Source organism: Terrapene carolina, unplaced genomic scaffold (assembly GCF_002925995.2).
Source record: "Terrapene carolina triunguis isolate 2854851 unplaced genomic scaffold, T_m_triunguis-2.0 Scaffold110, whole genome shotgun sequence".
Taxonomy (NCBI): domain Eukaryota; kingdom Metazoa; phylum Chordata; order Testudines; family Emydidae; genus Terrapene; species Terrapene triunguis.
In genome coordinates this window covers 2,119,107-2,130,385 of record NW_020664461.1, presented here as the reverse complement: position 1 = coordinate 2,130,385, position 11,279 = coordinate 2,119,107, and the positions used below count along the sequence as shown (strand labels likewise).

Sequence of the window (11,279 nt, the reverse complement as noted above, 5' to 3'; positions counted from 1 at the left end):
GGCCCTGATCCTCACCCCTGTGCCCGTACCTGGCCCTGATCCTCACCCCTGTGCCTGTGCCCAGTGCCTGGCCCCGATTTGTGCTTAGATCCGTAGGGTCTAGCCGTCCACAGCAAATGGTGGGTTACACACAAACGCCCCAGGTTCCCAGCCTCAGGGTCAAGCACAAGAATCCAGCCCGTCCCACGTTATAAAAAGGAAGGGGAGTTCATGCTAGATGGGAGAAGAATCCCCCGGTGCAGAAAAGGCAGAGAACCACCGGACAACTGTTCCCAGTTAATGCGCACAAAAGGGGGATCCGGGTCCGATCCTCAGCCGGACTCCACTGATCGGCAGACTAGGTGGACTCACACCAGTTGAGGAGTTGAGCTTAGACTCAGCATTTTCCAGGCCAACATACACTCAGCAGATGACTGTCACTTCACCTCCCTGCCCTGTCCGTGTAGACAGTAATAGCAATCCGTGCCCCAAAGAGCCGGCAATGTGTTTACGCAGCACCTAGCCCAACGGGGCCCTGTCGGTCCTACTCTAATACAAATAAACAACCACAGACAAAGGAGGATCTTCCCATGGTCTTCGATTAACCTCTCCCCAGGCCAACGCTCACATTATTTCTAAGACATCCTGGATCTTTTTTAGCGTGGCTGTGTGTTTTACACTTCCCCGGGCAATCATCAACACAATAGGTCCATGTATGCATGGTCCACTCTGGGCAAATACACACATACTATATGTGCAATAGTCACTTTGAGGGGACTTGCTCAGGGGAGAAGGGGTGGGGGGGTATTACAGCTGGTCCCCACCTGACCCCCTGCACTAATGTACACAACCGCCTTTCATCACCGAAGCGCTTTACGAACATGTAACGGTAGCACGCACAACGCTATGGATGCTGCAACAGCTTTAGTCTGTCTCCGGTCAGACATGAGCTTTGTTAAATCAAGACCCCTCTGACCCAGCCTATTTCAGGTCCTACCCCCGCCTTCCGGGGGAGCCAAGGGGCAACACAGATCATTGGCTGGGTGTTCGGCAAAGCAAACTGTACTCCTACTGCGCGACCGTCGATGGCAAACGAAAGAGCTTCCTGAAAACCGGGGATAAGAGGTCTCGAGGACCGGAAAGTCGTTAGCAGAAGGTACGTGCAGACGTTCTGGGCTAGCTTCTGATCTCATTCCTCCTGCGATAAATCCAGAGCGACTCCCATGCAGATCAAAAGCTGGGCCTTAGTTTTTCGATGAGTTCACTCGTCCCTGGAGCTGGGGGGGCAGGTAATGTCCAGTGCGAGGAGACAAACCCGGGTTCCTCCCTTTGCCACCACCACAACCCGAAGGGCTTCAGCCCCGCAGGGCCACCTCAGCTGAGAGGCGTCTGGTTTCATGGGCCCGAGCAGCCCTTCGCCTTTCAGCAAGGTGGCCAGTTGTGGATGGTAACAGCTCTGAGCTGCTGCCAACTGCAGTCAAATTCAAAGCTGGTGACACTGATGAAATACTTCCTCTGGCAATTCCACTCTATGGAACCAGCTGGTCCCCCAAGTACATGCAGCATAAAAAATTAACTGCAGACGTGTACCCCACTGGCCAGCGTTACAGGGCCCCTCTGTGTGCCCACTCCGCAGACAACACGATTCTGTTACAGCCCCAGCGACAGATCTTTAGCTCCCGCTTTTAGTCTGGAGATCCCTGGTTCGATCCCCGGTGCGTCAGCCTGTCACTCAGACACGCTGGCAAGCAAAGGGTTTTAGAAAATCACCCTCCTTGACTTACCTTCCCAGACCGGAATTCAAGCACTGAAAGCAAAGCATTTTCCCAGTCAGCAGCCACCCCAACAGCTGCTGCAGGAAAAACAAAGCCCCTCGAGTCCTGGCAGGTACCGGGATTGTGAATTCACTTCCAGGATGGGCACGAGGGAAACAAACGCTGTTTAAAATTCTGCGTGTGCAGCCCGTTTTCTCCTCTCCCTTTCCCCAGTTGAAGGTCAGCGGCCCTCATTACCAAGCACTCTCTGATAAATTGTCATGCAGGGAAGTACGTTCTCGTGTTTGTCCAGCCAGGAGTGAGAAAACCCAATTACACCTAATGAAGTGAAATTCAGACAACTGCCAGCAGCCAGGACAAAGGAAGTTTCGGCGGAGGGAACGAGCCCCAGAGCGGTTGGTAAGAACCTCACAGCTCTGGGCATAGGTCTGCACCTGGGATACAGCCCTGGAGCTACCGCACCAAGAGGATTTTCCCAGCTGCTTGGTCTAAAGCAGTGGTTCTCAACCAGGGGTCCAGGGCCCCCAAGGGGGGGCCGCCAAGCAGGGCCAACATTAGACTTGCTGGGGCCCAGGGCAGAAAGCCAAAGCCCCATCGCATGGGGCTGAAGCCCGGGCCCCTGAGCCCTGCCACCCGGGGCTGAAGCTGAAGCCTGAGTAATGTAGCTTCATGGGGGCCCCTGTGGCGTGCGGCCCCAGACAATTGCCCTGCTTGCTACCCCCTAACACCAGCCCTGGCTTTTATATACCGAAAACCAGTTATTGTGGCACAGGGGTACCGTGGAGTTTTTATAGCATGTTGCGGGGGGGGGGGGGCCTCAGAAAGAAAAAGGTTGAGTGAGGACCCCTGATCTAAAGGGCTCCCTCTAGTAGACACCGGCAGCAGACTCTTCTCGATGCAAACCGGGCATTAGCAGGAGACACGCAAATGTAGCCAGTGTTACATGCTCATTTCCACCATGTGATTTCCAGCCCCCGTCAATGCTCATCTTAAAGCTCAATTAGGAATGGAATGTCACCGGTAGCTACTGACAACATTCATTAACCTGGGCGGCAATGTGTCCGATCCTTTGGGATTGGTAGAACTTTCTTACACGATGAATAAGATTGTCAGTAATCCTCATCATATTTGACGTGGGTACCTGGACGGAGGCCTGAGGCTGGATCGCTTTAAGGAAACTGCGTTGTTTGGACTTCTGAGTAATCAGTGAGGTCATAAGGAAGCTGTTTTGTGCTGGCCTGGTAAATCTAAGTATTGGAATAGCCACCAGCTTTGTGGATTGTCTGCCCCATTCTTTGCAGTTCACCCTAATTGAGTGACCTCAGTTGGCCCCCCTGGGATCCCGGTCACACGGAAGTATATAGTAAAAGTCATGGATAGGTCACGGGGCCGTGAATTTTTGTTTAAAGCCCGTGACCTGTCCATGACTTTTACTAAAAATACCTGTGACTAAAACGTAGCCTTAACTATGAGCCTTTCATGTCTAGGGGCCTGGGTTCAAACGTGGATCAAGTCACTAGGGAGAATTGGCGATGGTCAAACGCCACAAACATTCTCACTGTGAATATTGGCGGTGAGTGGCATCCTTGCCCCTTTGGATTGATCCTTCCCCAGAAGATGAAAACCGCCCAGCCCAGCTCAAAGATGGCAGATGCACATGGAGCTCTTCACCTGTGATCCTCAAGCCGAGGATCGTTGACAGAAGTTCAGCAAGGCATTTCAGAGAACCGTGATCTGCTCGCGTTCACTGAATAAACCCGTCCTTCAGATGACAGAGCGCGGAGCACAGCAGGGCATAATGAAGGCAGGTGTGGCACAGACAGCTTTAGAATCAGAGTATCAGGGGTGGAAGGGACCTCAGGAGGTCATGTAGTCCAACCCCCTGCTCAAAGCAGGACCAATTCCCAACTAAATCATCCCAGCCAGGGCTTTGTCAAGCCTGACCTTAAAAACCTCTAACGAAGGAGATTCCACCACCTCCCTAGGGAACCCATTCCAGTGCTTCACCACCCTCCTAGTGAAAAAGTTTGTGCTAATATCCAACCTAAACCTCCCCCACTGCAACTTGAGACCATTACTCCTTGTTCTGTCAGTAACAGCTCTGCGCTGGCCCAGCACTTGCTGACCCAGGACACGCCTTGTGATTCCGTACCGCCCTTTCCGTATGAAAGGCAGCCCACTGTACAACATGGAATGACACCGAACAAGGCAGCAACACCCCTCCTATGGATCTAGAGTCACGCGCAGCGCTTGGAGCACGCAGGCTAGCTCGGCGCGCTGCTTGCTTTACCTAGATCTCTGCCAAGGGTGACTGGCACGGCAGCATGGTAAAAATGCCAGGGATGGTAGAGGGAGAGGAAACAGGAGAGTCACTAGACACCCTTCCCTCTGAACAGCCAGGAAGGAGGGGGGCAGATACCGCACCAGGATGGAGCTGGCCACAGAAAATCCTGGTGCAGGTCCTGACGCTGCCCACTTGGCGAGGACAGAGAGTTGCAATGTCATATCGGCTGCCTCTTGATGCAATGTCCCAACGCACGCGTTATGATGATGCAACGTCAGGAGGACACTCTACATGCCTCAGATCAGGCATCTGAGGAAGGGAGACGGGCCACAGCCCTTCCCCACTTCACAGGGGTGTTGCCAGGATGGTAAGGATCATGAGATGCTCAGGTGCTGCGGTGACGTATGGAGAGAGAGGACTTTCATCCTCTGACAGACCTGTCAACCCAGCGTGCTGTCCGTCATCTTTTAAGAAGTCTCGGTATTTGTAACGGTCGCTGGCTAGCGATGTGTATTTGGGAACCCTACAGGAGTTGCCTTTGGAGGTTAGGAGAACTGTATTCTTGGGGGAGTGGGTAGAAATCCCACAGAAACAGGCTGGAATGTAGCCCTGATTGATGGCGACCTGTCAAACGTTAATTTAGGGCAATTCCCTCTGCAGCCACTTCCGGGTCCGGCTGAGTCTTTGGGTTAACGGTAGGGTGACCAGATATCCCGATTTTATAGGGACAGTCCCGATTTTTGGGTCTTTTTCTTATATAGGCTCCTATTACCCCCCAGTCCCATCCCGATTTTTCACACTTGCTGTCTGGTCACCCTAGTTAACAGCGATCGCTTTAAAAATAAAGAGCGAGCGGCCAGCTCTACAAACACGGCTCCCTGTGTCAGCGTGCAAACTGGGCTCAATCCGCCACTGCCCGGCCCCGGGTGTGGCTGCTTACGTGGCTGCAAAGTAGGTGCAAAACGCTGCCACGCTGGTTCGGTAGCGGCTTTACTGGCTTTGCACGGGGTAAATGGCTGCGAGGAGGCAGGGTGCGGCTGAATTTGGCCCTTCGCTCCTGCACAGCCCAGCCTGCTCCGGGAGAGCAAGCTGGATTCCGTGCTGCGCCCGGTGCATCGCCAACAGAACGGCCGGCTCAGTTCCTATCAGAGAAGTTTCACTGCGGCTGCGGCGAGCCAGGTGGGTTTGCCAGTCCCAGGTGGAGTTTGCAGCATTAATAGTCAGGAATAGAAAACGCTAATGAGGATGCCCCTTCATGTCACTCCTCGGAGGCTAATCCTCCTTTAAACCAATCACGTTCTCTGTGGGCATCTCAGGCGTGGCATGATCCTGCAGCGCCATATGGGGCATTGCTACCACCCCTTGCTCCCAGCCACCCCGGCGACTTTGCAATGCTGTGCCCGGCCCTCTGAACACGGGGCTCGCTCATCGAGCTCAGGGAGGTGGCAAGGAAGGAAGGAAACCGACATTCCAATCAGCAAAACTGCTTAATGCTCCAGCACGCTTCAAAACTACACAAGCCCTTTTGTTAACCTAGTTCGAAATCCCCGCATGAGACACCAGCCAGGCAGACAGACGCCAGAGGATTGGAGATACTAAGCCGGTCCTTGGGAGAGTTCAGCCTTGGGTAGGTCACGCTGTGTCGATCGGAATAAACCCCAGCACAGATCCCAGCCAGGAAGCGGACCGACCTTATGCCCGGAGAGAGATTTCTCCTTTATCACGTCCTGGCAGAGAGGAGAACGAACCAGCCTGGTCCTTTTTGCTTGGGAGCATTATGTAACTGCCGACGTGTTGCGATCAAGCAGAGGTTTTGGCTCACCCACATTCGAGCTGTACTCGGCGTTTTTTAAAGATTAAGTCAGTGGGGGCTGCGTGTGCTGGGCCCCTCTGACAGGCAGGGCCTCTTCAGTCAGGTGCCTAAATATGGAGGTAAGTGGCCCCCCGAGTTAAGTGCCTCAGTTTAGACACCTAAGTTTGAAGACGTCCCCCTTTAGATAATCTAGGTGCCTTTTAGCTCATGCAGTAGAGACTCATACACTAAGCTTCAGAGGTCCCAGGTTCGATCCCGCCCACTGATGACCAGGGTCGGCTGGCGTTACGCTTATAGTCATAGACAAGGCAGACCAAGGGGGGATTGTTATTCCCCATTTTGCAGATGGGAAACTGAGGCACAGAGAGGCTCAGTGACATGGCCAAGGTCACAAAGGGAGTCTGTGGCAGAGCAGGGAATTGAACCCAGGTGTCCTGAGTCCCAGCTTGGTGCCTTAACCCAGTGGTTTGCACATCCCTGGGGTCCGCATAGGTCTTCCAGGGGGTACAACAACTCATCTAGATATTTGCCTAGTTTTACAACAGGCCACATGAAAAGCACTAGCGATGTCAGTACAAACTAAAATTTCATACAGACACTGACTTGTTTATACTGCTCTATATACGATACACTGAAATGTAAGTACAAGACGTATATTCCAACTGATTTATTTTATAATTATATAGTAAAAGTGAGGAAGTCAGCAATTGTTCAGGAACAGCGTTGCTGTGACGTGTTTGTATTTTTAGGTCTGATTTTGTAAGCAAGTCGTAAGTGAGGTGAAACTTGGGGGTACGCAAGACAAATCAGACTCCTGACAGGGGTACAGTCGTCTGGAAAGGTTGAAAGCCACTGCCTTAACCCCTCCTCCCTCCAACAAAAACAGTCGCATAATCTGAAAGTCAGAGCGATGCGACGTTAGCCAGAGATTTCATGCCTTGAACCATTGCAGCAGTGAGACCCTGCAACCTAAACAGATTTATAAAACTGCTTGGCTTTGGGGGGAAAAAATCCCAGCCGGTCTGACACCCTGATCTGCCTGCAACACTGGTGCTATGTTTACACAGCCTTCCTCTCCATCCCTTCCCCTCTCCTCTGGGCAGCCAAATGGGGTCTCTAACACATAGCAATGATCAAGCTGCAGTAACACCACCACATCTAATTTTCTTCCCCAACAGACTGAGTTCTCCTCTCAGGCTACGGAACTGCATTGACTTCTCCAGAGTGACTCCTGACTTATCCGGGCCCAAGCGTGGGCAGAATCAGGCCAGATACTCAGGGCATCCTCATTCAAATACAACACAGAGAAGGACACTGCTAATGCAGAAACCTGACCCAAGAACATTCCACCTGAGAATCCACCCATGTTGTGCAACAAACAGAGGCATCGGACTTCACTGCTGAAGAATCAGTCGGCAGTCTCTACAAATATGGACACATTTGCGACTCAGCAAGCACCCTAGCTAGAAACGTCGTCCTGTTTTTAAGGGACTCCGTGAAAAGAGACAAGAGTCTTGCTACAGCTTCCTTTGACCTTACGTTCAGGATTTATGGGTTCTCCATACACCAAGAGCAGCCATGTATTTCCAAGTCAGAATGAGTTTTGATTAGCAACCGATTAGCAACCGATCAAGAAAGAACCAATATAAAGCCTTCCGGTGAGAGCACAGTGTGTACCCGCACCTCTGTAACAATCTGCATGGAGCTGATTCAGATTTAAAGTTGCAAGACACAGGAAATGAAGGCAGGACAGATACGTTACACAACTAATTACACCAGAAACGAGTTTGGAAGTCACTCTGGCAGGCTGAAAAGAGGGGGAAAGGAAAGAGCAAGTGACAGTGAAAACTCTAAGCTAGGGAGAAACACACCGTCTTCCCTCTGCCATCGGTGGGTCCTTGAAAGGAAATCCTACACCTCTCCAGCCACACCTCTCATAGGGGCATATCGGTTAAGACCGTACAGCTCCTGACGTTCCTTTCTGTGCTCCCCCACAGCTGCAATAACTAGCTCTTAGCCAGCACTTTCCAGCTATAGGTCTCAAAGAGCTTTACCAAGGTGACAGCATTACACTGCATGCCCTGTCCGACCCACTGCACCAGTTGCCTCGCTGAGAGCTGGGCATTCAGTCTGTCTATTGGCTCCCCAGGGTAGCATGCTATGGGACCTTTTCTCCCCTGCCTCCCTACCAGCTCTTGCGCCCGATCGCCTGCAGAAGTGGAGGGGCGCTTAGCCCCTGGCTCCTGGGATCGCTCGCCGTGCTGCCAGTTTCTGTTTGTCACTGGTACAAATCCGGACACGCTCCACTGAGCTGTACAACGCATGCTAAATGATCCCATTCATTCAGCCTTCGATTCGCTGGCCAGCCTGGCTCAGAGGAGCGACGGGCTCGGTGCCTACGTTGCAACACGCTCGGAACAAAACCGACCGCGTCCCCCCTCCCAGATCCGAGCCCCCCAAACTTTGAGCTGATCTGACCTCTGGGGCTGGCGTGTGTCTCCACTGGGACACTGAGGGAGCTCTCGAGTCTGCCATCCCTCATCCCCCCCGCAGAGGTAACCCCGCTTCCCAGAGGAAAACTGCAGCCCAACCATCCAGAGGGCCCTGGATGACTTAATTCCCCCGGTGTCAAGGAAGCCCCAGTCTCTTCTGGCGAGGATCGGGAGGCAGGACTACCTGGCAAATACCACCCAACCGGGTGTCCACAGCGGAGCTAGCAGCGCCATCCTGCCCCAGCTTTGGTGGTTAGTCAAAGTCACCCGTGACACCAGCCAGTGGCCCAATGCCAGCTTGCTCCACGAGCCAACCCTGCCCGAACCGGATCTCAGGCGGGCCGGTGTAAGTCAGGAGCGACACCACTGAGGCCAGCAGAGTCCTACCCCGTAGAGAGTCAGTGCGCGATCAGGATCGAGGCCTCTAACAGACCTTGACTGTGGGACCCCAGGCAGGACTCCAGGCGAATGCCCCCCCCACCCCCCCGGCACAGCGTGCTCCCAGCCGGCTCCTGTCGCTCCGACTCGCCCCTGAGCCTCCGCTGCCAGTTAGGAGCCACGTGCCCCGTTGGGCTCAACCACCCAGAGCCACATGTCCAGCCGGCCCCCGCCTTCTACATGCAAAGCCGGGCTTGCAGGAGCCGTCTTGGAGGCACGTACCCCACCCTGCTCCCCTCTCCGGAGGTGTGCTTGACGGCTTGCCTAGCAACCGCTTTCTGGGGGCAGGGGCTCGTTTTGCCCCACAGAGCCCATGGGGCTTGGGGCCCAGCTGTCTGACCTCCCCCCACGTGGAGACCATGGGAGCTGGCTGAAGGTATCCCTGCCCCCGAAGAGGAAGGGGTGTGTGGGCAGGGGGTCCTCGCGTTCCCTGGGAGATGGGCTCTCAGGGCAGGCTGGCTCACCTTAGCCCGGGGCCTCGTGGGTGGCTCCCCACAACAGCCGCCCCCTGCTCTAAGGAGTTTTGAGAGGCCGTTATCCGGGGGGAGGGGAGCACACTCATCACACACATGCCCCCCCCCCCATCCCCAGCTGGTACTCACCCCACAGCTGGCTGGTGGGGGTGGGGGGCACAGGCCTGGGCCGAGCCTTGAGACCGGCGGGCACAATCCTCACAGGACCCAGGTACTCCACGTAGGTGCCCGGGAAGTCGCCCCGCTCCTTGGTGCGCTCGTTGAAGCCGTTCAGCCAGCCCTTGGGGCTCCTCTCGTCCCCCTCCTTGTAGTCGGCCGCGCCCAGCAGTCCCGCCTTGCTGACGGTGACCAGGTCCCCGGGGCACAGCGCCAGGTCCTCCTCCCGGCCCTTCTTATACTCGTAGAGCGCGCGGTACTGCAGCCCGTCCGACGAGGCCATGGCGGGAAGCTGGCAGCAAGGGGTCACTCGCACGCCACGTGCTCTCCGCCAGGCCCAGCGGGCATTGGGAGGGGCTGAGAGAGGGCGGTGGGCTGGGATCAGAGGTGGGTTGTGGGGGGCGAAGAGAGGAGGTCGGTAGAGCTGTGCCTAGAATGTCTAACTCTCCCCCCTGGGCACCCCCAGAGTCGCAGCTCCGGCTGCCAGCCTCCCACTCCGGGAGCGCGGGGATCAGAGGCAGCCCTGAGGGGTCAAGAGCATGCAGCCGTCAGCCCAGCCATCCATAATAATCCCAGTGCCACCCGCTGCCAGCTCTGCGCGCGGGGAGCAGCTTGCGCTCGCCCGTCTCTCCCCCAGCTCGGGAGCAATCAAACGTTTCCCGCTACGCCCGCCAGCCCGGACGCCCTCCGTCTTCCCGGACAACGCTGCTTGGGATCCCGTCCTCTCAGCGACCGCCTGCCCGGTCCGTCCCTGCGGGAGAGAGAGAGAGAGAGACAGCGTATTAATGCTTAAATCATCGTCATCTCGAGGCACCAACGGAGCCCAGCTTCCCACCCAAAACGCCACGCCGGGACCGCGGGAGGCACGGGCGTCTCAGCCAGATCCCACGTCCGCAGGGATGAGGCACCGCAGGCAAGAAAAGCGGGGACAAGCGGCTGCAAAGGAGGAGAGACTGGGCACGGTGCCCTCTCTCCATAGGACAGTCGTTAATACGCCTCTCCCTGCACACAACACTCCTCCAGAGGGCTGCCGAAGCGCCGTGCCAGGATCTGGTTAAATACGCAGAGATGGGGAATTTTTTGAAGGGGGGGGGGGTACATTTCAAAAATCACTTCAGGGAGACAACTGCCCGGGGAACACTCAACCCACGTCAAGTCAAAGCGAAGCGATTCCACGCAGCATCCGGCTACAGCCCAGGCATTTCGGAGCAAAGCCCGTCTGTGAGAGTGTCAGTCAGTCATTCGTCTCCCCTCTCCTCTGTTGCCCACCACCACCAATGTGCACCGCTCTTAAGAGCAGAAAATAGCTAGCCACATGGAGAGACGGCGGCTTCCCCCCCACCTCGCACACACACACACACACACAGAGATCGGCTTCCTACCCTCGCCTAGCCATGCCACAGGCATGCCTCCACCAGCGCAGCCTGCGTCCGGCTGCAACAACTTAGCCGTGGGGCCGCAACTCCTGAAAAAGTGCATGCCTCTTACCATTCGGTGCCAGGCGTGTCCCGGCTCCGTCTGCCGCCTGCAGCTGCCCGGGGCTCCCTGCCAGCCGGGGAGAGCAGGGAAAGATGTGCCTGGGAAGCTGCCAAGTCTCTGCCCGCGCCCCCAGACTCCCCTTTCTGGGGGAAGAGATTCCCAGGCAAGGTCCTTCGTGCAGTGCTCCCGCTCCTCCACCCTCAGACCCCCTTTATGCTCCTGCACTGCTGCACCGGATTTATAGGGTGATGTCAGTAGACACACCTCCTCGCTGGCTCTGATATATAGGTCCCCTCGCTGCTGCAGCAGAAGGGAGCCGGGCGTGGGGAGGGAGCCTGGGAAGGAGAGAGGGAATGAGCCGCACACAGAGAGAGAGTGTAAAAGTGAGGA

General features: G+C 55.6%; 1 protein-coding gene across 1 annotated transcript in view; it reads right to left on the bottom strand.

Annotated features, from left to right (window-relative positions):
* Window positions 1–10,971, bottom strand: part of LOC112110541 (phosphatidylinositol 3-kinase regulatory subunit gamma) — a 311,516-nt gene extending 300,545 nt beyond the window's left edge. The window contains exons 1-2 of the mRNA XM_026651964.2: window positions 10,899–10,971; window positions 9,384–10,161 (exon numbers count right to left, since the gene is read on the bottom strand). Coding sequence (XP_026507749.1) covers window positions 9,384–9,693 — 310 coding nt within the window. The 5' untranslated portion in view covers window positions 9,694–10,161; window positions 10,899–10,971. The remainder of the gene's footprint in view (window positions 1–9,383; window positions 10,162–10,898) is intronic.
* Between the last annotated feature and the right edge of the window lie 308 nt (window positions 10,972–11,279).